The sequence below is a fragment of the Apteryx rowi genome, unplaced genomic scaffold (assembly GCF_003343035.1).
Source record: "Apteryx rowi isolate R43461 unplaced genomic scaffold, aptRow1 scaffold_90, whole genome shotgun sequence".
NCBI classification, from domain to species: domain Eukaryota; kingdom Metazoa; phylum Chordata; class Aves; order Apterygiformes; family Apterygidae; genus Apteryx; species Apteryx rowi.
Genome location: NW_020451205.1, coordinates 1,356,969 through 1,382,308, shown reverse-complemented (window position 1 = coordinate 1,382,308; position 25,340 = coordinate 1,356,969). Strand labels below are relative to the sequence as shown.

General features: G+C 46.7%; 1 protein-coding gene across 1 annotated transcript; it reads right to left on the bottom strand.

The window, feature by feature from the left end:
* Positions 1-9,490: 9,490 nt before the first annotated feature.
* C1QTNF2 (C1q and TNF related 2) lies at positions 9,491-12,106 on the bottom strand. Its single transcript, XM_026091393.1, has 2 exons — positions 11,860-12,106; positions 9,491-10,104 (listed from the first exon to the last, which is right to left on the bottom strand). The coding sequence occupies exons 1-2, from the start codon at positions 12,101-12,103 to the stop codon at positions 9,491-9,493; spliced, it is 858 nt and encodes a 285-aa protein (XP_025947178.1). The 5' UTR covers positions 12,104-12,106.
* Between the last annotated feature and the right edge of the window lie 13,234 nt (positions 12,107-25,340).

The following is a 25,340-nucleotide window of genomic DNA, read 5'->3' as shown; positions in this document are numbered from 1 at the left end:
CCCCCCCCCCAAAAAAAAGCCCTCAAACTCGTGGCAGGGAGCTGCATCCTTTGTCACCGCAGCTGCGGCGCGAGACCCTTCGGGGGCAGCGGGCAGCGCCCCGCGCTGGGTCCGAAACGCCGGGTTACGGCTCGCTCGGAGAGCGGAGGGCGAGGGCAGCGGAGGGGGGCGGAAAAGCAGTGCTAGAGACGTGACAAATCCCCTGCTGAGCCGCGAGCTGCGGTTCGCTTGGCTCTGCTGTGTTTGGTTTGCTCCCTAGCCGGACTGCAGAGTGCAATGCAAACAAAACTGGCCGCCTGAGGCGGTGGAATATCAAGTTTTTCCCAGTAATAAAGATTATGGATACTCAGTAACTATCCACAGTATTAACAGAAGAGAGGAACTTTGAACTTGTTTTATGGTTCCCAGTACAGGATGCCTTGTCTTTAGCTGCCAGCTGCTTGTGGATAGAAACGTTAACCCATGTCCGGCTGCCTGCGAGCTGCTCGGACCGGGCCCCTGGGAGCAGGCCGCCTCGCAGCCCGCACTGCACGGCACCGGCAGGCAGCTCTGCCCTGTTCTGCCACCGAGCTGGGACAGCGGGAACGCGCTTGCCTCCGGGAGCCGGCCGCGTGCCCCATACTCCACACACAACCTGGGGCTGCTTCTCGTCGGGACAGAGGCACGGTCACATCCTTGTTACACAGAGGTGCGCGGTGCCAGATATAAAGGGAGCCTGACACACTGCCACAGTATTTGTGAATTGGTGGTTTGCCTTTAGCCTAGCCTGGGGGAGCTGTAAAATTTCAGGCTAAATGTCAATCCTTGCTTTGCACTTGTGATCCACTCCAAGCTTCATATCCAATGAGCCCTTATCTTTATTCCCAGACTCCTGGGGTCCATATTGATAGTCTACAGGATATTTCAGTAGGTTGAATTAAAATGCTCCAACAAGTCTTTCTTAGCAATCTGCTTCAGCAATTCCAGGAGCCAAAAATCACCACACAACCTGTTTTAGAGCCAAATCTCGCTGTTGATCCATTCAGGATAAAGAACTTCCATGCAAAAATTTACCCAGGCCTGTCAGCAACTTTTCCATTTAAGGAACTACACACCATTTTTAGAATCAGTTTTAGAATTAGGGGGGGGGGGGTTTTTTTTTTGCAAATTGCCAGTCATTCTGCACAGGAATCTTTAAAAGAATCTCATGAAATGCTTGTTTCTTAGTTATTTTCCAAAAGGAAAGGAACAACAAAACCCATTGTGTTTCAATCAAAATAAATATTTGTGTTCATTTTAGTGTTCTTGGGAAAATATTTTTTGGCCAACGAAGAAAATTGTTGACCAGTTCCTCTGGGGAAAACACACCCAGTTGTTTATATTCTAAGTTTGGTGGCTTGTCCCCGCTATAAAAGAGAATCAGTGAAGATGAGTGGACGCAGCCATTAGGCCTTTAGCTAAAAGCTGCCGCTAACTGTCCATCAGAAATCATTCTCCCCTTTAAGTATGTCTACTTTGCTTAATGGGATACCAGGATGCTTACTTTTTTCTTTGCTTAAATTAAGGCATGCATCTATATTGTCTTTTTGCTTAAAACTGAGCACAGGCTTCAGTTTGCTGTTGAGTAACAGCCTGAGCACTTCCTTACAAGAAATAGCAGTAATCCATTTATAATTTATACAATGATATATTCATTTTCTACAACAAACATTATATATGTATTTGCATCATCTCAATATAGTTCTCAAATTTATTAGTGTTAATATGAAAGAAAGAATAACTTCTATAACTTCCTTCAAATCAAGCTTCAATAATATGACCATGGTATGGATTTTCAGATGTTCTTTACATCCATATCATCTACTGTTTCAGAGCTCTTGTATTTTTTAATCTGAATTTTTAAAAAAATCTTGAGAGATTCCATATGAAATAGAAAACTGTTCCATATAATGTTGGTTTTAATTTTCTAGACAAAAGTCTTCTTTTTTTTTTTTCCTCCAGAATATGGCCCATGTGTTTCACTTGTTCCATTTGGAAATGAGGTAAGGATGATCTACAGAAAGACTCCTTTTGTGGATCAGACTGATCTCAGGCTGCATTAATATTTTAAAAAATGGAAACAGACAAGGAAAAAGCCTGCTGCCCTAGTTAATTGAGGTAGTTCTCCTTTCTATAGCATACCTCTGTTACTAGTGCTCAAACAGAATGCCATACTGGTTTTTTTATACATATATATATATATATATATATATACACACACACAGTGTCTTTGGCATCATAAAATATTTACAGTAACAAATTAGACTTGATAAGAGCTCAGGCTTAGCCTTGAACCTTGGAATCATTTATTTTGAAAGTGGGAGTGCCAGCAAGGCCTCTTGCATAAAACAGGGACTCCAGTAACTATTCCATCTAACGACTGAATAAACGATACCCAGACATTGTATCGGTCTAAGTCTCTGGTATTACAAAAGTTGACTGCAGCTACAGTATATATTTGCCTTACAAACTGGATCATTCAAGTTATCATCATCATCAAGTTCTGATATAGCAGATAAAGTTTGAGTTAAAATATAGGTTTTATCCACATCAGAACTGTATTGATTTAGTTTTCAGGTGTTTTAAAAAAAACAGACTGAGTTAGATCAAAGTAAAATCCCATGGGGATTCCAAAAGTAAATAGCTTTGCACAGAGTTTATATTAATTTAGGGAAGTTTTATGTTAGTCTATCATCATTGATAAATCATGGTTGGGTAAAACATATGTGCAGTCAGTTAAACTTCATTGAAATAAGCCTCATTTCAAATCAATAAAATCTATGTTGAGGGGTTGATTAAAGATTACATCTTTGCTATTAGTGCTACACTTCCAAGTGCTGGAATAATAACATTGCTTTTAGGCTGAGCAAAACTATCTGAAAATAGCTAAGGACAAAGACCTCAGAGTGACCAGAAAGTAGCTCAGGCAACCCGTATCTTACCCACAAGTATAACAGGATCAGACAGGGCAGAGGCTCAGCTAGGGAAGCAAGTGGTGGAAACCCAGTGCTGAGAGCAGCCACAGCAATGCCAGCAAGGAGCTGAGACTCTCCTGGCTGAGCCTAGGTGGTGGTGGGGGCAGGGGGGAAGGGCTTTTTAGTCAAGTCTCAAGCACAATACCAGAATCTGCTGCTGACTGAGCTCCTACCAGGGAGGCTGCAGGTGCCCAGAGGACCATTTGGGTCAGTTTTTCACCTCCTTGGCTGCTGAAGGTGGCATAAGGTCCTCCTGCACCCAACGAGGAGGCCAGCACAACCTGGGAACACATCACACCTACACTCCCCCTTCCCAGGTGGGCTACCTGTCTTGCTCACRTCCCAGGTGCCTCCCATTTAGCCAGGATCCCAAAGTTAGATTGGTTTAGCAAGATGTTGAGTGCTAGTTTAAGCTGTTTTGAGTATTTTCACAGTGCTTGAGCTTCCTGCTGAGGAGACAGGAGATGGTCCTCTGACCCTCTATGCCTTGCCCTACTTTCCACTGCCCTGCTTGCATGGTTCCCCCATTCACCTTGCACCAGCTTTATTGTTCATCACATGTTTTCATTACCTGATCTACTTCACTGAACCCATTTTTTTCTACAAGGTTAGTTTTCTGTCATTTTAGAGAGTTAAATCAACTCATGGAGTGATCTGGAGCTAGTAGAAAAGAAGCAGTGAGAAGGGACAGCCGGGAGCAGCAAGAGGTAAGCAGCACCTCTTCCTTATGTTGCATTGGAGTAGTGCATTTTGTGGAGTTGTGCCCCAAATCCAGGTWGTCACATCCTCTCCCAGAATGAGCACAGGTAGGGCTATGTAAGGAGGAGCAAAAAACAAGCCTAGGGGAGAAAAACTCCTTGAGCTGCATGGAGCTGTGCCCCCACTTTGCTGGTTTAGCTTGGTTAGTGCTAACATGGAGCTGGTTCATGCTGGGGAAGACCTCTGTGCTGCCCTAGCAGAAGGACCTGAGGGAGGGGAGAGAGCAGGGCTGCCCCATTCCCTGGGGGGTTCAAGTGTTCAGAGAAGTGCAGTCTGTTTTCACCTGCTGTTGGCAGAGACAAGGTGTGAGTGATTTGCTGAAAAAGGGGCAATGTTACAGGATTAGGACTGTGCTCAAGAACTGCAGTTCTTAAGCCTGTTTGGTATGAGGTGCTTTGTTAGCCTCAGCGAGTCCCTGTTGGATGTGTGTCTGTGCCARACTAAAAAACCCCTGGCAATGCAAGGCAAGAGCAGCAACATTGCAGACATTGTTCTAGGGCTTAGAAGAATTGTACTGAAGATATTTCATACAGATTGAGGAGTCTGTTGTATTTAAAGGCTTGAAAATAGTTGCAGCCTGCATTTTCCTCATTTTCTATCGATGCAGAACGGGTTAGGTGGGGATTTTGCTTTGCTTGCCCCTTGCTGTGGGGTGCTGCGGGCTGTGGCTCCATGGGCATGGCAGTGGCCATAAGAAGAGGCTGAGGGGGAGGCTTCTGGGTCCTTTTCTTCGTAACAGCTTGAAACATCTGAGGTTTTTGTTTGAGAAATGGCACGATGCACAAGAGCCCCTGTGAAGTTCCCCTTCAAACACGCTGTCTTTTCATTCCCGCTCCTTCCCTGGTCTAAGCACGGTGTATTCCCTTGCTCCTCTCAGCCGGTGGTTTCTGTGGAAACTAGAAACTCTGTGAACGTATCCCTCCTTATGGAGGTCTTTCATTTCTTGACCTATCAAGCACCCATGGGGTATGGCCTCCTCCCAACACATTAGTTGAAAAATGCAGTGAAGAATGACAGGGTAATTATTAGATTTATAATAGTAGCAGAAAGGGTAGTGGTGGGGAAACCTCCCTTATTAWTTTTTCCCCAGTAAGATGTTATGTGCTATAAGCTGAGGGGCAGGCATGGATCTGCTGGGGGTCCGTGGCACTGCTGCGGTCCTGGAGGGCTCTGCCAGGGGCTCCTGGGACCCGACAGCCGTAAACCGGGGAGTAGAGGCAGGGGTCTGGCGCGGGAAGGGTCAGGTGCCCGGGGCAGTGCTGTCCGGCTGCAATGAGCCAGTTTCCACTGCTAGAGCTGGCTTGTTTCGAGGGTGGAAGTGGCTCTGGGCGGTGGGAAGGGAAGGCACGTGGGGCTGCTGCCGTCGGGAAGCAGGGCAGCGGGGGCCGTGCYGAGAGCTGCGGCAGCCCCCAGCAAAGTTGTGGCGGGCCTGTGATAACTGGCATCGTTAGGGATGTGATGTTAATTAGCAAGGCAGTTGACTAAGCAGCATGTGGTGCATTGACAAAACCTGGAAGAAGGGAAAAACAGATTTTTCTTGTCTTAGCACTGGGTGTTAACTGACATAACTAAGGATGCACTAATCTGGGGTGCGGTGGAAACCGTGGTGACTGGTATATGCTCCCTTAGGCACCTCCTGTGGAAACGTGGGTCCTCCTTTATGYAGTGTCCCTGAAGACGAGAGGTGATAAAGGTTCAAAGGTACCAGTGCCAGCAGTCTGGGTGTGTGAGGAAGCCYGGCAGCGTGCCGCCTGGGCAGCGCTCGGGGTGGCGCGGGGCCGGCTGCTTTGCTCCAGCACCAGCACTTCCTTTCCAGCTATGACATTGCACATGCTATTTTTCCACAGTGAAGATTTTTTTTCCCCYCATGTTTATTCCATTCATTGTTAGGGTTGAACTGCATATAACAGACACATACAAAACTAACCTCAGGGTGCTTTTATGAAGAATGTCCCTTAATGGGGGGGGAGGTCTTTAGGAGGCTGCGTTAGAGGTGGTGAGCCACGGCCAGGTGGTGGTCTGTTAAGAAACACCAGAGGAACCAGCTGGGACAGGAAAGATCCTTAGGGAGGCAAAAGCTGAACTAAATAATGAATGTGGGTGCACCTGGCTTTCCTTGCATCCCTGCTGCTGGTGTGTTAACACGCAGGAGGGACCTCATGCCAGGACTCGGAGCAGAAGGCAGCAAAGGGCAGCTCTGACGCTCACGGCTGGGACCAGCCGTTTGCACTGAGGGTGGAAGCGGCACTTGCTCAGGACAGCATGGCTGCAAAAGCCAGAGCCTGGTAGAGTTGCRCTCTGGTTTGGTGTTCTTCCAGAAATGTCATATTCCTGGAATAAAGAGATTCCGTGCAAATCTCCATCTTCAGTTTAAAAAATTAGCCTGCTTGGCTGGAGGAAAAAGTGAGCACAAAATGAATGCAGCCTGAAGATGCAGGAGCAAGCCAGAATGCGTAATTCTCCTGGGTCTGAGCCAGTCATTTGGTTTTGGGGCCTGGGGAAGGGATTTCTCTTGCCCCCCCCCCTTTTTTTTTTTGAGTTTGGCTTTTAATGTTTGGCCCTGCAGTGACCCAGTATACTTCTTACCTTGCCCACTGCCTTTTCCCTCCCCCATCTCCTGGGTGAGGAAGGAGGAAGCCCACAGTTTCTTGAAATGATTCTTTTTGCAGGATCAAGCTATGCAGAGACACTTTGGTCAGCATGCAAAWTACCTTGTTTGTTCTTAAGGCATCATGAGAGGAAATTCGTCTTTTCAGAGGAACACATGCAAAAGCAACCCACATGTATCACCTCAGACATTCATGCCTCGTTCAGAGAAATACTTACATGATGCACAGTATCTTTCGGTGACTTGGTCCAAGGGGAGGTTTAATCCTCCGTGAAGAAACCGTCCCTCTCCCTTTTGCTGGCTCCACCCTGTTTGGTTTCTGAGTTTTCACTTCCTTCTGGTAACTGAGTTGTTGACTGGCAGCAGACCCTTGGGCTGGGACTTGACTCGAGCTGTGTGCCRTACAGTGGCTAGCACAGTGACCTGGCACGGCGCCTGGGGCTGCTGCTCCTTGAGGAAGGACCTCACGGCCCCAAGCTGAAAGCAAACCCTATAGTAGCGAGCACTCAGCAGGGGTCAGCATTTCTGATGATTTGTGTTTTGGTATTCCAGACTTAAAGACTAATTTTCAGGTTTGCCATTTCACTAGACCAAAAAAGATGCTTTGCCAGACAGGTAACTTCCCACAGCTTCTCATCTGGGGAAACCAGCTCGAGTTCCCTGGAGAGGACCGACCTGTGGAGGAAACGCTCCCTGCTAGGGCCCCTCTGCTGGGTAGCAGGAGGGCTGCAAAGTTCATGGTGGAGCTGAGCTGACCAAACTGCTCACCGTGCTTCCCCTCAGCCCTCTGCTTCTCACTGTTGTTTCTAGTACTGCTCTCCGGCTTCTCCCAGCTCTGGCACCTGCTTTGCTGAGTGGATTCTGCTCACAGAATTAGCAGAAAACTAACCTGAGTCCAAACCAAAAAAATTGAATCAATTTTTGGGGGGGTTAGGTAATGAGTTGAATTGAGAGGAAGGGTCTGAGGATGGGAGCAAGGTCTCTCCCTTTTGGTAGCAGTGGTCCATGAGTGCTGCTGGATTAATTAAAGCAGTTTCATGTGACTTCCCTTGTGGGTATAGCACAGCTGGGTGGTGTTGCAGCGAGGCAATCCTGCCTGTCCTCCCCGTAMCTCCTGCTGCCTCCCTGGGGCTGCCCCCAGCATTGCTCTGCTGCGGGGAGCAAAGTGGTTTTGTCCCAGGAGGGCTCACGGCTGTCATGGCACAGTGGGAGTGCGCGGCTGGGAGTCGAGGAAGAAAGGTGATGGCCTGAACTGCTGCTCCCTCTGGGAAGCTGCTTGTGAAATGCAACCTAGGACAGCTCACATGAAAGAGGCTTGGAAAGCAAAAGAGATTATCTGAGCAGCCACTGTCAAGGAAAGGACACCTGCCCTTTAGGTCAGCAGCTTCATTGCAACAAACGAATCATGTTCTTCCACCTTGCAAATATTCCTGCACAGAGAACAGAAAATGCTGTGCACTTTGCTTACCTGGCTGGGAGGAAATGTTCCTGTTCTACCTGGTCCTACAAAATCCACCATTAAAACCAAGTGTCTTTGAAAAATGCAAGACAGTTTAGAAATACCTTCTGAGAAAATACTTTACAAATAGCAAGACCATTCCAGTAGTATTTTAGTTCAGTTTTATTTTATAAAATGTRTTTGAAATGATTTTGCAGGTTACAACACAATTACTATAGTTCACAAAAATCATGCAAACATTTTGACTTGTAAAATGTAAAAAAATTCTTATTTGTTCATAAGGAATCTCCCTTCAATGTCTAAATATGAGGCTTAGAAGAACTGGAACTTCATATGAGTTTTCATATGGAGATGAGAAATGGCTGTGGAATTGACTGTGGAAACCAAGACAACACATCTGATAACAAGGGAGAGAGGCTTCTCCCATCTGGCTACTGAGACAGAGACCTCTGTATCACAGTGTGTGTTTGGGCATCCTGGAGCAAGGCAGCCAGATTTGGCAGCTTTATAGCAGGAGAATTTCCTTTGATATTGTAATAATGAACCATTTTGCAGCATGCCCCTGTTTTAGCTGATACAGGGGAAAAAAATACTCAATACCTCAGCTTTTGACTTTTCTGTTTTTTCATACAACACAAATATTGTTAATTTCTGGAGCATCTGTAATATTTGTTTTGGGGGGGTGAGGGGGAAGAGCCTATCATCAGTAAGATAGGGTCTATTTGTAGTATTAAGCCCTTGAAGAGCATCTCAACAGCACCACAAGTATCTCCTTACAGCAAAAGCTGGCAGGGATGAAGGGAACGTGGAATTAAGAAACTTTTTTCTGGAGTAAAGGTTCATGTTCTCAAATGAGTCTTATCTGCAGTGTTCACACTCTGATCTGGATCCGAGTCCTGCAGGTATTTGGCTTGCACAGTCCAGGCCACGCTCTGGTCACAGCTTTACCAGTGCCTGCCTGAAAGCAAATGCAGTACTCCAGGGCAATCGACCCACGGTCATTGATATTGAGGACGAAATCTGAGAAATGGTGGTAGTGCTCAGTAGAACAGCTTGCATCCTACAAACTTTACCTTTAGCCTTAAAAAAAGATGAGATCATTCCTTTGTGTCATTTCCCATTTAGACTGGACACCTTTGCTTATTAGTAGTGCTTTAATAAGGCTGAGAGTTATGGTTACTTCTATAATGTTAGCTGACAACTTCCTGACTTCTAAGTAGCTGGGGAAGCTTAACTTTGTGTTAATACGGATTATTATTATTGGAGAGGTAGGGGCACCGATACAGTCTGCGACGTCAATGACCCTTCCAAATAGGCTTTCAGGAAATGGATTTTTGTCTGCATGCTTTATAAGAATAAAATAATCAAAACATTCTGCACCAGTGTTAAAGTTGCATGTCCATGGCACGTTTGAATGGCCATGGAAAAACATGAGGCGCCTCGGAGATTTAGAGACTCATAAGGCTACTTTAAAGCCAGTCCTAATTGATCCTAGCACCCTGTGGAATATGTGATGACATCAAGTAAATATCCAAATAGCCAATACAGGCTGTTAGCTCCAAGAATGTGGAATCGTGATAATCCCACTCATGTCTGTGTACAGGCTATGCCTTGCTAGAATGAGCTCTCGTATGCATTTCCTACTTTCCGCCCACAGGATAGTCTCTCATCCTATATTTCATTGAGATAATCTTGATCAGGGTATATCAGGAAGCCAGTAAATAAGCTGTCTGTCCAGTAAGGATCATAAAAGAGCCCATTTTGTTCCGAGTAAAAGATCTGCAGCCATACCTCATCCTCCTGCTTCAGAGAAAGAATAGTTGATCCTGAGGCAACGTCATGGTTACCGGTGTTGGCATCAAAGGTCTTGATTCGGTACTGCCCGTTGTGGACCAAGCCAATGGCCAGATGTTTGTTGGCCAAAGTGATATCATAAGTGAAGTAGTAAATACCGGGAATGCTGCATATAAATTTCCCACTGGAAGCATTGTAATGTCCTCCCTCATTCATCAGGATCCTGTCAAATTTGATGGGCAGCCTTTCCCTTGGGTAACTTTTTGAGACAGCCACAGAGAAGGCGGATTTGGCTGCTCTGGCATTGCAGGTGCAGGGTCCTGGCATCCCCGTCTCACCCTTGTTCCCTTTGGGCCCTTTCTTTCCTGGTGCTCCATTTTTTCCGGGATTACCCTTTAAACCCTTTGGCCCTCGTGGGCCTGCCTTGCCAACAGCTCCTGCTTTCCCCTTCTGTCCTGGTTTGCCTGGGTTTCCTGTTCTGCCTTGTGGGCCTAGAAGACAAAGGACACTGTAAACTTTTTCAGAGAAAGACATGATATAGTGAGTGGAAAGTTGTATCATAGCAGTTTATTTTCATGTGGGAGGAAAACATCTCTGGTGAGACGCCTATGAAATACCACCTGGGGCTGGAAGTATGTCAGGACTGGTTGACCATGTTGCATAGAGAGGAAGCATTATAACAACGGGGATCTGGAGCAGGATAGCCTACCCCTTCTAAGGACTAAGAGGCCAGTTTAATTGTTTGACTCGGCTAAGAAAGGAGTAATTAGTTATGAAGTTAGCTACGAGCAGGCTCTAAACCTTTGGATTTTGAAGGAGTGGGATGGATTTGGAAAGCTTTTGGAAACTGTAGCCTAGAGCAGACAGGATTTTTAATCTCCTGTCTAATTTTTACATTTAACATAATTATCTGTTATAATCTATTGTAAGAGAAGATTCCAGGTGTGGTAAAAGGCCCTTCCTAGCTGGGAGATGGGCCAGATGTAAACTGGGACACATTCATTGCAAAGATGGCCTTGAGATGGGAATCAAGTTGGGTGCTGTCCCAGTGATGCTGCAACTGCTGATAAGCAGCAGTTGTGCTAGAGTCTGATACAAAAGAAATTAATGAGGACTTATCCTGCTTCTCAACCTGCTGTAGCAAGATTAGATTTAAATGCAGCTGTGGGTGGAAACCTGTTCTCCAGATTCCCTTTTGGAGGGTGAAACAAGAGAAGATGCAGCATTTGCATGCTGGTATTACGCTGAACCAGGAGTGCACTCTAGTGTGGCAATGGGAAATCACTTTTTTTTTTTTTTTAACTATAATTGGTTCTGATGCTTAGAATAAGCATTTATCTAAGTGAGAGAGCCCCACCTCAGTATTAGAAAAAGGTGTGTGTGGGGGAGAAGTGTTGATGTATCTTTTTAGATTGAACATGGTCAGCGGAGTGCTTGTTACCCTGTTAGAGCACTCTAGAAAGTCCCTGCTTCCCTCACGCCAACGGRAGGGTGGCTGCAGCTCAGGCGCACTCCCATGGCCTGTGTCCCTGCAAATGGGGCCATACTGCTGGAGGCACCTCTGGCTCCTATGCAGAGGGATGGGGTTGGTCACCACCATTTCAGGGTGACCGAGTGGCTCCTGGCCAAGAGGCTCTTGGGCCCTCCAACAGGGCTGCAAGTGCTCAGCAAAATGACATTGCTGGTTTGGGAATATCGAGTACTTTTTTTTTTTCCTTCTGACTTTATTTCCCTGGAGGCCCTGAATCAAAGACCAATGCTGTCTCTTCTGGAGGTGTATGCCAGAATAGGGAAAATCTCACTCTGGGGGAAAAAGGACAAATAACAAAATCAAGACAATAGGAATTGTGTATGGCATTAAGACTCCATCCACAAATAATACTTTTTAACAGTTTTTGGCACAGCATTTGGAATGATGTTTGAAATATTTTCCTTTCAGTTACTACTTTAAATTAATTAGACCTTCAAGAATTTGACTCTATGCAAACATAAAAGGTCCCGTCCACTGCTCTGACCGGCTGTGATTGAGCTAAGTGGAGGTGCCCAGATGCAATGGGTGAGTCTGAAACCCACTGGCAGGAGCTGATGAGCGGGAGATGTTGGAAAGAGGGGAGCAAGTCTCTGGTCTGTCCTGGGACTCAGATTTGGGATGATGGCTTGCATATAGGCTTGGTGTTAACCGGACTGTCACACTATTACTTTTATATTTTACTCACGTGTTCTTCCAAGAAGCACTTTCCTCTTACCTTCATCACCATGCTCTCCCTTGTCCCCGTCCTTRCCGTCTTTGCCATCTTTGCCAGGGAAGCCCATTCTGCCGACTGTCCCCGGAGAGCCAGGGGCTCCGGGGGGACCTGGGGGACCGGGAGGCCCTGGCACACTGCACGCCAGCTGCTGGGGGCCTTCCTGCAGCCCTCCCTTGACAGAGCCACTGAGGATGTGGTTTGCCACACAGGGCACAGTCCAGAGGAGAAGGACAGCAGAGATCATGGTGCAGCCTGTAAAAATGAAATGGGGGCTTTACTGGTACTTGCAGTAGCTGGCATGCATGTGTGCAGCAGTATTCCCTCCGCTGTGGACTGAATGCTGCGGACTTTCATGAAAATGGGAACTAATTAGGCCTTTTGGGGGGGCAGGATAGGGGAGCTGTTTTGGCATGACATAAATCAAGGAATTTAGCTCATGTAGTTTTTCAGGTCTGAGCAATATTTCTGTTTTACAAACTTGCTCTTCCCTTAACAAGTGTCTGTGGCCATCCCTTCTTTGTTTTGTTCTTTTTCCTCTCTTTCTCACAGAAATGCACCTGGCAGCTCCTTCTCTTATCCAAAGTCAGTCTGTCTGGGGCTATTTGGTCTCCCAACCAGCAATGAGGGGTGAGGGTGCGGGGAGAGACAAAAAAGGCCCTTGTCTATCAGCCTGTTCTCCTCTTTCCTAGCCCCACATCCCTCCTGTGACTGCCTTCCCACCCTTACCACTGACCTCCTTGTCCTGCCCTCTCCCTCGCCTCCTTTTCCCCGTAAAAGCTGAACACCCAGTAGGGGTGACAGAGGGACGAGGAGAAGAGCTGCTCCAGGCTAGCAGAGCCCCAGCCTGCACTGCCATCGTCTTTAAAAACAGCCTGATGTAAAGCCAAGGAGACAGAAGCCTGAAGCTCCCTGGGCAGGGCACCAGGTGAAGCAGCTCTGGGGATGTCTGAGGCAGAAGAACTATGTGGGGAGGAAGGAGAAAGGGTTTTGGTGTAAACTTATAACACCTGCGTGGCTACTGGATCACTGGGGTTTCTTGCAGAATCCAAGCACAATACCAGCAGGTTAATACAAGGCTGAAATTAAAAAGTGGGCTTGGGGAGGCTTTGTGCCAAGTTCCCAGTTGAGCCAGCCTTGATGTGTTTTGCCCAAGTATGAATTCAGGCTGTTCGCTAGGTGAGGATATCTGTCTGGCCTTCCTGTTCCCTATCACAGCTCCATCGCGGCTCAGCTGCAGGCCGCTTCGCAGCTGAATCGCCTGCAAAGTCTCTTGCGCCACGGCTAGGCTGCACCGTGTCCTTGCATGGAGACCACGACCATCCTTGGGTGCTCTCCTCCCCTCCCCTCCCCTCTCTCCCCCCTCCCGAATCCTCCAGCCTGCCTTGCCTCCCCTGGTGCCTCCTTCACCAATGGTTTTCTACCCTCTCACCGTGCGGACCTGCCTTTCTCTCCTGTGGAGGTAGCTGAGCCTTCACGTTTTGTTACTAATGCTCAACCTGGAAATACAGATAACTGGTAAAAACAAACAAACAAAAAACAGTTGTTGTATGTCTCCCACCTTTGTAAAGTAAGCCATTGCTTTAAATGTAACCAACGGTGGTAAACGGTGTTTACCAATGGTTTTCTTGGAGCGTCTCAGGCTCTGTCTCCCTTCCCAGAGGGAATCTCAGCTTCCTGGTGTCACCGAAATTGCGATTTCGGTGACACTGGGCTTGTCTGACTGCACTGCTGTGCAGGGAGGCAGTGCCCTGGTAGGATATCATTTCTGGAAAATGCCTATTCCCACATAACTGCTAGTGAAACAGAGCAGTTACTATACAATAAAATCTCCCTCTGGATGTCTGCGCGTGGGGCTGTTTGCGAATAGTTACACTGCACATGCAAGTGCTGAGTAATCCTCTTTGCGATATCTTGAAATAGTGCTCAGATGCACCAGCAGCTTAGAGAAGGTGCTCAGACTCAGGCTGATTCACAGCTAATTCACAAGAGGTCATCCCTGTGCGCAACCCACCTGAATATCTGAAAGTTAGAAGAGTTTAAAGAAGAGTTTGGGTTCTGCACACAGTGAGGGATATAGTAAAAAGTTTCCCTATGGTGTCAGTTTTTGTCTATCCATGGGCTAAAGGTGCTCCTGCCGTAACCCTCCCCAGAACTGAAGGCCTCCTCATGCGTAAGCTGGTGCCTGAACTGAAGATTTTCTTCTTCCCTTTGCTGTTAGTCAGGGAGGTGTTACGATCACAGGCTCCCCAGTAGTGATGGCACAGACACCTTATTCTTTAAATAGAACCAAACTCTCTTGTTTTGGGTGCTAACCACAGGCAGAGGGAAGGTGCTAATGGACTATTGTCTGGTTGTATGACTGTGGAAGCAAGCTGGTAGGGGGAGGGAAAGGGATCCCTTGGCCTGGATTTCTTTCTTTCAGCTTCTATGTCTGCAGTAGCCTTGGAGAAATAGGATACAAAGCATAAAACTGCCCCATACAAACTTGTGGATGTTTCATTTTTAGCTTGGTAGCTCATTGATTAGGAGAGATGAAGTTAAAGACAAAGAAATTAAGAGTTATTGTTTATTTGTTTTTACGGGATTAGTCATGTATCACTTTGATACAACTCCTATCCACGGGGGTAAGAGGTGCTCACTCTTAATTCACGGAAAAGACTAGTGTGAAACATTTTTTTTCCCATATTACAGCTACCCTTGGCTGTAGGGGTTAAATATTTTGCAAGAGTCTTCTGCTTGCTTGGGCTTTCTTATCATATCCTTAAATCCTGCAACTAAATACTCTAAATATGTAATACAAGCAGGGATGAAAAAGTAAGCAAACTGTCTTTCAGATATTTTTTCATGCTTTGGTGCTCAAACAAATTTGGAGTAGTTTAACACAGATGCAGTAGAAACATAAGCTGCGATATCCCAGACCTTTTAATCTGTCATAGGTCTTTTGTTTGGGCAAGGAAAGATATTGATATATTGATATTAAGTCAAATAATGGGAGCTTTTGGCTTCTCCCCAGTAGTGTTATGCTTCGCTCTTGAACTGGAAGTGAGACATTCAAAGTATTCTATAAATTCCATGTTGGGCTTATCTCTGTCATTCTGGTATCAGCTCCTGAAGGGGATCGAAATGCACGTTACATGCTCCAAATCGAGCAGAACAATATGCTACATATTAATGTGGAATTGGGAGCCCCCCAGTTCTGCAGTATGTATAATTAGGAACATGCAGAGGAGTGGGAAATGCAAAACAGATCTCTGGGCTGGATTTGGCTGCTAAGCCATTTTGTTCTTCTGGTCTTTTTTGTTTTTCTTAAGTTTACTTGCTGCTGGTGAAAGGTGTCACTTTAATGGCCTTATGAGACTGAAACCACAAACCAGTATTAGCTAGGACAGCTGAATAAAGACTGCTCAGTGCACAGAAAGGGAAACAAAATGCTAGAATGCCTAAGGAAAGGATAGAGAATAGTTATCAACATTTTTCTTAAGCCTCTCTTAGTAACCCTTCACAATGGGGCAGAAGAGAAGTGAAAGGTGTTTGGAGGAGGGTGACACTAATAAGCTGTGGCAAGAAAAAAATTCATTGTGGAGCAAAACTTGAAAAAAGGGTGGGACTGCTTCATTTAGAGAAGAAATGAGTAAGAGGAACACAAGGCAGGGAAGGGGATTTCTTCTCTTAATATTTCTTAGGTTAAGTACTTCTATTTATCTCCAAACAACCAGTTGACATGAAGACATAAAAAGTGTCAAACAAAATACCCTGAGCTTGGGCAACTCATTACCACAGGAGGGCCCTGAGGCTGTGGTTGGTAGCACTGGACACCTGAACAGACGATAACACCCCGTTCGTTCATGTTTTTAAATGAACAAGACTTTTGGAAGTGATAATGCTCCTCAGATTTCGGGATATGAGCCAGCCTCTGTCAGAAGGAATCTGAACAGAAGTTTTCCCTGAGGGTAAAACAGCCCATAACTCTCTGCTCCCCACAGGGTTTCGTGCACCTACATCTGAACTGGTGCTGCCTCTCCTTGGGGAGAGAATACTGGAGTACATGGAGCACTTGTCTGATGTGGTTCTCAAGTCGGTGTTAATTAGAAGGCTCTACAAGAACGTTTCATGCCACATCACAGTAATGCACGTGGGATGAGAAGCACAGTCACGTTCATGAGAGAATCTATAAATAACCTTTTAAAGAAATCTCTTTAAAAGAAAACAAGCCTCATGCTGTTCCACCTTAAAAGAAAAATTGCTCCTCAATGTAGAACATATGATGAGCTCCAAAAGGCAAATTGGAAACAGATCAACATCTGCCCTCTCCTAAGTACAGGCGGTGGACCTGACAGCAAAGGTCATGCAGCAGGGTTTCATTTGAGTTCTTACGTTTCTAATGACACTTCAATTAAAATGTCTTTTGTAATTGGGTTTTGGAGACACTTCACTCATGACAAATTCCTGTTACAAATTCCTGTTCTGTGAGAGTGTGCTCAGTGGGCTATAAGAGGTAACTGATGATGGTAGACTGCTTAGGGAGGGGAAGAGTCCTCCCACCCTCCTGACTGAGCACAGGGGGACCCAGGTGATGGCTGTAGTTTGTATGCGCTACTGAAGCGCAAATGTTCAGCTCCTCAGCACCCAGGGGAAAGTATGCTGCTATCAATGCACTGATTTTAACATGGGAAAAGAAGGTAGACCAGCTTGACTTAAAAAAGCTATCTCACGTCTCAAAATCCTAGTCATGGCAGGCCAGACTTCAGCCAGGGCTAGTCTAGTAAACCATGCTGGTTTGTGCTGGCCACATCCCCAGAGGAGCCCATAGCAGCACTGGTGCAGGCTACACCCAGCGACTTGCTTGAGGTTTTCGAGCGTGCTGGTGGGAGAGCTTGCGTCAGAACAGAGGTACTTCTGCCCTTTGCTTGTGGAGTGCATCTCCCTCAGCTACGGCACATCTGTGACGTGCAAGATCTCATTCATGCAGAAAGTGCTGTTACTCCCAACAACTAAAAATATTCCATCTGTCCATTGATTCACTCTGAAATGATGTCTTTTGAAATATTTATAAGCAATGGTGTTTTCTTTGTTGCTCAGTCAGAGAAAAAGGGAAGGGAAAATCTCCATAGGATTCCTAATGACACAAGCCTGTTATGCCTTCAGCACAGCCCTCGGGAGTCTCTTCACCTTCTGGTTCATGCAGCTTGGTGCATCTCATGGTGGACAGATGATGGTCAAGGACTACAGCACTAACTCTGGAGTATGAATCTTTAAAGAAAGCCCCTTTTTGCTCCCAGATGCTTGTCAGAGCTTCAGTTTATAAGCCTATGTTCTCATCAGAGCTGGGTCATACCTCTTCCAGCCTCTGGCATCCAAGAGAAGGAGAGAGGCTCTAAAATGTGCTGTAAATATCTGCGCCCTGAGGTGGAAGGATGAAACACAGACAGGCAGAGTTTGAGATGTCCATTAGCTAGGTTTTAGATACAGTGATTCCCTGGGTCCTTCAGCTGAACCTATGGGGACTGCTGATGTGGAGTTCAGGGCATTTTCTGGGATCCATGCAATCTGGAAAACAGTGTAGTGGATCACTATGGGATAATTTAGGGAAATCTTTGTCAGGAAGCAAACTAGAAAGATGATTTTGCCAAAAAGTCATCACTTCTGAATAGAGCATCTCTGATTTGCAAATGTGTTACAAACATGAGTGTTCACTGGATTCTCACTTCCTAATGAACTTTCTAATGAGTTTAGGGGCCTTCGCTATAGTTACATAATGAAATGTAACGAATGCTTCCATTAAAGTAATCATGTCTCTGAAAATGGGGATGTTCTCTGACTCTGTTCCAGTGCTCCTCTTGCCTTTACGTGGCAACCTCTTTCTATTTTAGAGCATTTTGTTTTCTTCCTTATTGCTTTGCTGGGTCCTTTGCTTCCTGATGGATCTCTGAAGCCTTCCACAGAATGTGCCGCTTGCCCTGGCTCTCCCTGCCGCAGGAGATCTGGGAGAGGGGAGTAGAGGTGTGGCTTTCCTTAGGGTCTAGAAATAGTGGGAATGGGTGGACTGTCTGTCTCTCCCCCCAAATGCCATAATAAAACTGTTTTTAAACAGTCACTTGTGCATTCATCAGGATTTGAACTCAGCTTCTCTGTGCTGAAACCTTAGTATCCCATGAGCTTCCTTATCATGTGAGGCACCTGCATGACAGGACTGTAGATCCATGCTCTCTTACAGCTTTTCCGTACATGACTCCTTGTCACCAGAGCTGTAGTGCGTCATTCTGACACCTGGCACCCACGATCCCTCGGAGCTGCATCCCCATGGGGCTCCTTGCAACAACCACTCCTGACCAGCTGATTGCAGCTGGCAGAGGCAGCTGGCAGGGCTTGGGATAGGCTCGCCTCTGCCAGATGCCCTTCTCGGACAAGCTCTTGTGGGGGATGCAGCTCTTGCCATGTTCCCCCCACAGCTTTGGCTGCCACAAAATACCTGCCTTGAGTAGCCTCCCTTCTGCTTGGCTCCTACAAGCTCCTGCACTAGCCCCCTCTGTCCCAGCCCTGTTCCTGGCGACTTCCCCAATTCATTGTACAGTTAAAAGTTGGATCTATTTCTCTGAATATATACATTAAAAAGAAGGGGTTTCTGTAAGAAAAGATTTACCCATAGGAGTGAGCCCCAGACAAGCAGGATCAACTATTTTTCCTGTTGCTCACAGGGCAGCTGGGCTGTAATCAAGTCAGAGGGAAAATCCAAAAAATGGTAGTTGCCAAACCCAATGGTTCTTTGGCAGCGCACGCTCAGACTGGACGGTGATTTTCAGCCAGGGAAGCTGTACTGTGCAGCGTGGTGGTGGTGTGTGCCTGTGCATGGAGAGGAAATGGGGGGGGGGGGAGAAAAGCTGGGAGGGAACTTGCTGAACATGGGGAAAACAAGAGCAGGATGGTCTGTATAACCCAAATAGAGATGGCAAGATGTGACCCAGGCAGTGAACAAACTACTGTGGCTTTCTATTCTATTTTCTTTAAGTATTTGAGGCTTTATTAAACAAAACAACTGTCTTCATGCTTCAGAATTTTACAGAGTAGCTCAAGGAGTCTTGGTTAGTCTTCAAAATAATCCGTTTCCCCATGAGCATAATTCTGACCTCGGGTGATTATTTGCAGTGTCTCTGGGGTGGAAGCAGCAAGGCAGTCTTGGGCATGCAGACCTAAACAGCAGTTTAGACAAAACAAGGTGCACTGCTGGTGTCAGCAGCGGCACAGTTAAAATGGATGCATTTAATTTTTGATATAACCCCATGAAGAAGTTATACCAGATATGAATTTGCTCTGTTATCTGTTATTGCACAAAATAATGTCAAAAGAGATCAAGGAGAGTGATATATCTTCTGTGCCTGACATTGCATCACCTTCTCAGCTTTAAGCAGCCGGGGTTGCCTGTGGCAAACCTCTCCTAGATCTGTGAATAAAATCGTGTTACAAAAGTTAGCAGTCAGTACCAGAATGAAGGGGAGAGGCTGCAGTTTAAATGGTACGAGCTGGCTGCTCCCAGCAAAAGTGTACGAGGACTGTTTCCCTGCTGGAGTATTTCTTTTAACTTAAGACTGTTGTCATTACGGATTCCTTTGCATGCACTGGAAACCTGAGTGCTCAGTGATTTAGACCTTATTTGGTAAGTTTTTCAAAGTTAAGGTTAAGAGAGGAGAGAGAAGGAAGAAAAAAAAAAAAAGGAAAAGGGAATGTACTCACCAAGACAGAACTCTTCAGTGAGATCTTGGCGTGCGCTGGAAACCTACAGAGTTTTAAGCAGATGTTCTCGCTGCAAATCACTGTCATGCAGCAGAGCACGACCCCACCCCGGTCCTGCTGCAACAGCTTCCTTCTGAGGGGGCATGCAGTTTTGACTTCTTCTATCTTTTTTATTTATGTTTTGCTCCTTTTCGCGTGTATTCCTAGCTTCCTGCAGCAGCTCCAAGTTCTGGCTCAACTTTGCCAATGGCATATTTTTATTATTGTGTAATGGGTCTGAGCCGCTTCCTTCTGTCACGTGGCAGGGGAAGAAATTTTTACATGCATATGGCTGGAAAACTCTTGATGCTTGGGGAGCTTTTTCCTTTCTCTCCCTTACTTTGCGGTCTAGTGTGAAACACTCAGTTTTCCTGGATCGTTTCTGACTAGTTCAGGCTTTGTCTGATGTAGTTGCTGCTTGTACAAAGAGAGTTTGTACAGGGATGGGTAACACAGATAAATCTAGGGAATAACATTGACACTTGATCTGTAGAACATTAGCAAGGGAAGCAAATCTTAACCTAAGGGTAGAAACTCAACTCTCACTTCCAAAACAGTTTTAGACAAAAGGGTAAAAGAAGTTTGCCCCAAGGCTTGAAGTAAAATGAGATGCTCCACTAGTGTTGTTACTCATAGACATCGTCATAAAGCAGAGAGCTTTGCAAATGGGAATTTCAAAAGGAACACGCCTCACAGTGCTCCTTCAGGTGAAGGCACGAAGGGGCAAAACACAGTGGCTTTGACATAAAGATGATAGGGCAGAAATGCTTCTGTCTTTGGAAAGGGCTGGGACTTTGCTTTTTTGCTTTTAAGCTGCAAAGTAGTGACAAGGAATAGCAAGTATAGCAGTTATTTAAGATAAGGCAGGAACACTAGAAGCAGTGATTGAATGGGAATTCAGCAGTCCTGGGATGAACAGTTAGCTGTATCGATATAGAAGTGATGAAGCCCAGGAAATCCCTGCCCCTTCTCATTTCTCCTCTGTGGCAAGTCACGGTGTTATATTTCTCAGGAATGTTATGTCCTGGCTTGTACTGATCCATTAAACCCAGAATTTGCAAATGCCTTACAACTCTCAAAACACACAGGAAGTTACGGGACACGTTGCCCTGCCAGACAGAGCTGTCTGTGTCCGCTCCTGTGCCAGGCCAGATGCTGGGACACAAGCCAGCCTTAATCTCATTCAGGATGGATGAAAATAGCGTTTTGGGGGCAGAGGGGTATAGCTTTGGTAAAATCTATGGGGACTCTTAAGCAAATCACCCTAATATTTTGATTAATTCCTTGATTCTCCATTGTCCAGAGGAAGAAAAAAGATCCTTCAGCTCTTGCATAGAGGCAGGTTTTGCCACCGCTGAACCTGGTGGGAGTGTTGCTGCTGTAACGATTTACCGGCGTTGGCGAATCTCCTAGAGCATCCCCTCCAAATCAGGTCCCCACCACGCTGGGTGACGTGCGGACCCAGCACAACGGGCCTCCCTGTGCTCCGAGCTGGGGCTGGCCATGCCACGGCGCTTCCCGCTGCGTGGTGGGGCCGGCGCTGGGGGCAGCAGTGGTGCAGGTGCCCCGCAGTCCCCATGGTGGCATGCCCGGGGAGCCCATTCCCGGGTGGACAACTCCTTAAGTAAGCATAATTCCCTATCACCCCAGAAGCTATCCTTATCACAGCTCTTATTATTATTATTATTTTAAGCTTTCCTCTGCAGTTGTTCTTGGAACATGGCAAGAACGGATATAGCTGCACTTATTTATGTTAGAGAAATACAGTGAAAAAGTGTGTGTGTGTGTATATGTATGTGTATATATATATATATATATATATATATATATATAGTTTGCTTTGTAAGCTGCAATCAGGTGAACAGCCCCTGGCAGGGGTGGCTGTGTTTCGCAGACGAGGCGCAGGGCTGGAGGTCTCGGGGAGCCAACTCGGACCGGGGGTGTCCTGGCTCCCAGCTCTCTTCCCAGCTCAGTGATGACCCTTGCATTAAAAAGAACAAAACGAAACAAAACCATAATCTTAAATGTAAATGGAGTATTGCCTGCTTTAGGAAAGCCGCTGCAGGACCGTGGAGGTCTCGCGTCCCGTCCCGTCCCCGCCGCCAGCCCGGCTGGATCCGGCCCTCGCAGCCGGCAGCGGCCGGCGCGGGAAGGGGGTTTCCGTGGTGGCCGGACGCTCCCGCTGACGGCAGCTCCCGCGTGCGCTGGCTGGCGAGGYGAGGSGCGGCCGGGCGGCCTCCCGGCCCCGGCGGGAAGGATTCCCGACAGCGGCGGCGGTCGCGCGGGCAGCTCGCCGGCAACGGGGGCGCAACGCGTCGGGGGCTGCCGGGACGGTCCGCGCACGGGCAGCGCCTCGGGGAGCGCCTCCCCGGCCGGGCTGCTCCTCCCGGCAGCGCGGCCCTCCCGCCGCCGCGGCAGCCGGCTCCGGGCCGGCGGGATGCCCTCTGGGCGCTCGTATCCCGCCTCCGAGCCCGGGCGGCCACGCGGGTCCCGGGAGTAATCCTGCGAGAAGCAACCCCCACGGGGGCGTTCTTAATTTGGGCGAGGTCTGCGGTCGGGGCGGCCGCCCGGAGCACGCGAGCGGGAGCGCGGGGCCTGGTGCCCACGGCGGCCGTGGCCTCGTGGCCCTGCTGCGGCAGCCGGGCCCGGGCGGCCCCTCGCCCCGCCGGGCTCCGGGCCTGGCTCGCGCTGCGCCCGCGCCTCCCCCGCGAAACTGAGAGCCTTTAGCAGCGGCCGAGGGGCACGCGTGGATCCTGCGGCGAGGGAAGGGGGCGTTATGCGGTGCCCGCGGGATGAAAAGTGTAATTTTAGCTCARCTATCTGCTGTGCGCCTACTTTGGGCAAGAAGTGCCTAGATGCAAGCTAGTGCTGGCTCCCTCCCCTGGGACAACAGGGCTGGATTGCCTCCCAGCAGGGAAGGGTTTTCCCTTATTTACTGCCTTAAGTGTTAATGCATTTCACCTTATAGACACTAACCTTGTAGAAATGACTTTGTAATCAAATAAAGTAACTCGGCACGTGCAAAAATAGCTGCAGCTAACAAAGAGGCTGGAAACGGCTTGAAATACAGGCTTCAAGGCCAAGCTGGGAAATGGCAATGCAAGTGTACCTGTTTTCAAAGATGGGTGTAGGTGCTTTGATTTTTTTTTTTCTTTTTTTCTGAAGATACTAATGGAACGGGAAAAGCATTTTCTACCCAACAGGTCTGCTTGGTTTAGTGTGGAATGGTGTTTTGAGCAATTTTTATTGCCCTAACTAAAAGGAGTTTGGAAGTCTCTGAGCAGTCTCTAGAGCATGATTGTCCCTCTCCAAAAAAAGCCCCCATAAAATGAGTCTCTGTTTAAACTTAAAGGATGCCCTTGAGACCATTAGCTCTGCTTGAGAACTGCAATCCTAACCCATTAAGATAAAAATAAATGGAGCATATTTTGGGAAGAGGGAAGTGGGAGCCACCCCAAACATCAGTGAGCTACAGCAAACAGAGAATGCAGAAGATGTGTTAAGTTTGGTTTTGGTTTTTATTTCTTTTGTCTCATGTACCTTCTAATTCAAAGTGAAGTTCAACAGTGTCTTGTACTTGCCACAGTTGGCTCCTGCCTAGGCATCTAATAAATTTAGACAAGAGAAGACTCTTATGAAAATGCCTTGTATTTCCCAGCAAAACTTTAAAAAAGAGCGTGGAAAATTATGGAGTTCTGGAAAGAACTACAGGAGTCAAAGCCTATAGAATAGGCCTTTAAACGAGCAATAGTGAAATGTAATGATTGTAGTTTATCCAAGAAAAGGTTAAACAGAATTGGTTAACATCCAAAGCTACCTCAGAGAAGAGGGTGGATAGCAGATGACTATAATTTACTAGACTTGGACAAGAAACAATGCACAAGAGCTGATCCAGAAACCTTGCAAATTCTCCCTGACTCACAGTCCTAGTGTCCTGATGCTGGTGGGTGCCAGACCTTGGATTAGCAAAAATGCCAGCCTCGCTCTTGGAGTCTGCAGCAGCAGCCAGCAACCCCAGCACACATTTGCCCAGGCCAGGAAACCCAGTGACTGAGTGTCACTTCTCCGCATCATGGTATGGTGTCTCTGCCCTTCAGGGACAAGCAGCATCCCCAGAGACGTGTGACAAATCACTTGCATTGCACTGCAGCAGTGAAAGTCTGAACAGCTAATAATAGCTGCAAATGAAATTCCTTCTTCCTCTGCTGCTCTCCAACTAGAGTATTTCACATTTTAGCTTTTTTTTTTCCTCAGAGAATTGTTAATTTGCTAAAAATGGACTTTCAGCCATTCCTAAAATATTTAGAAAATACAGGTATAACATCAGCAGAATATACTGAGGGGCTGTGCTGTACCTATGGCTCCCCAATAGCTCAGAGCACTTGGGGGATGTGAGAGGTCCAGGCACCTCCTCTCCTTTGCCTGCGGGGCCTTGAACCTGCAGCGAGGAGAGCCGAATGTAATTCCTGTTTCAGGGAATTTTCGTTTATCCTTAACTGAAAATACCAACAACAGAGATTGGAGGTACCTGCTCCCTTCTCCTGCTCCTCCTCACCCACAACACGGGAGCTGGGAGCTGGAAGTTTAAATACCCCCAAGGAGATAGTGGAGGTGAAGCTAGGTCTTCACAGCCTGGATGAGTAACCACAGTCTCTCTGGTGTTAAAACCAGGCCATTCAGTTCTTTTGCTTTTGCACGTGCTCAACATGAGACTTCTTAAAGCAAGAAGAGAGAGCTGAGCAAAATCAGAAACCAATGGAAGACACCATTCTCCTTGCCCTAGTAAATCTCAGCTGTGGTCTTATGGTAACCAAGAGGCTGATGGCCTAACACTTTCCAAACCAAGATATGCAGAAAACTAAGATATGCAGAATCAGGTTAAATGCTAACACTAGGAAACTAGGAAACACCTCCTTCACCTGCAGCCTTTCTGCCAGCTGGCCCTGGGCCAGGACATGCATATAGTGGGTGACTTCAATCTTGGGCCTTGCACTTCAGTGTCCAGTGGATGTTGATTGCTTCCCCAATGCAATGTTAGCAAACACTGTGGTAGCTTCTGAATAAAAAGCAGTGACTGATTAAAACCCTGTTGTGAGGTGTTGTTGGAGCCAAGTTTGTTAGCCAAGTTACTAGCTTTATATTAAAAATCTAGAACAAATGCATACATGTACAAATGTGATATGGAGATAATTCGATCTGAAAAATGTTCCACTCTTAAGAGATATAGTGGGAGGTTATAGAGTAACAGGCCAAGGACTGTGCTTAGATCCAAATGCAGTGCAAATAAGTGGCTGGGTGGTGGCTATTTCTAAAATGCATTGGAGTTATTGGAATATTCTTTTAAGACTCTGTTGCTAGGAGGGTTGGGTTTGTTAGTCTGTCCACAGAGTGAAGTATCATTAGGCAAAGTGAAAGCTTTTTCCATTCCTCTGAGGTCCGAAATGAACTTGTATTTTGCACAAGCAAGATAACATCATTGCTTAATATCCCTGGTGGGCTTTCAGTTGGGTCACCTAAGAGATGGAAACAAATTTATTTTGTGTAAAAGTTAGAATATGTCTATTTCTTTGTGTTACATTCAGTAAAATTAATCCAAACAGAAGTGCTAATAGAACGATGGGGAGTTGCCTGCTCATAGTTCAGGCCAAAATGTTTTGGCCTGAATGGAATAATTAAAATCATACCCAAAAGTGGTACGGAAAACTGCAGCTGTT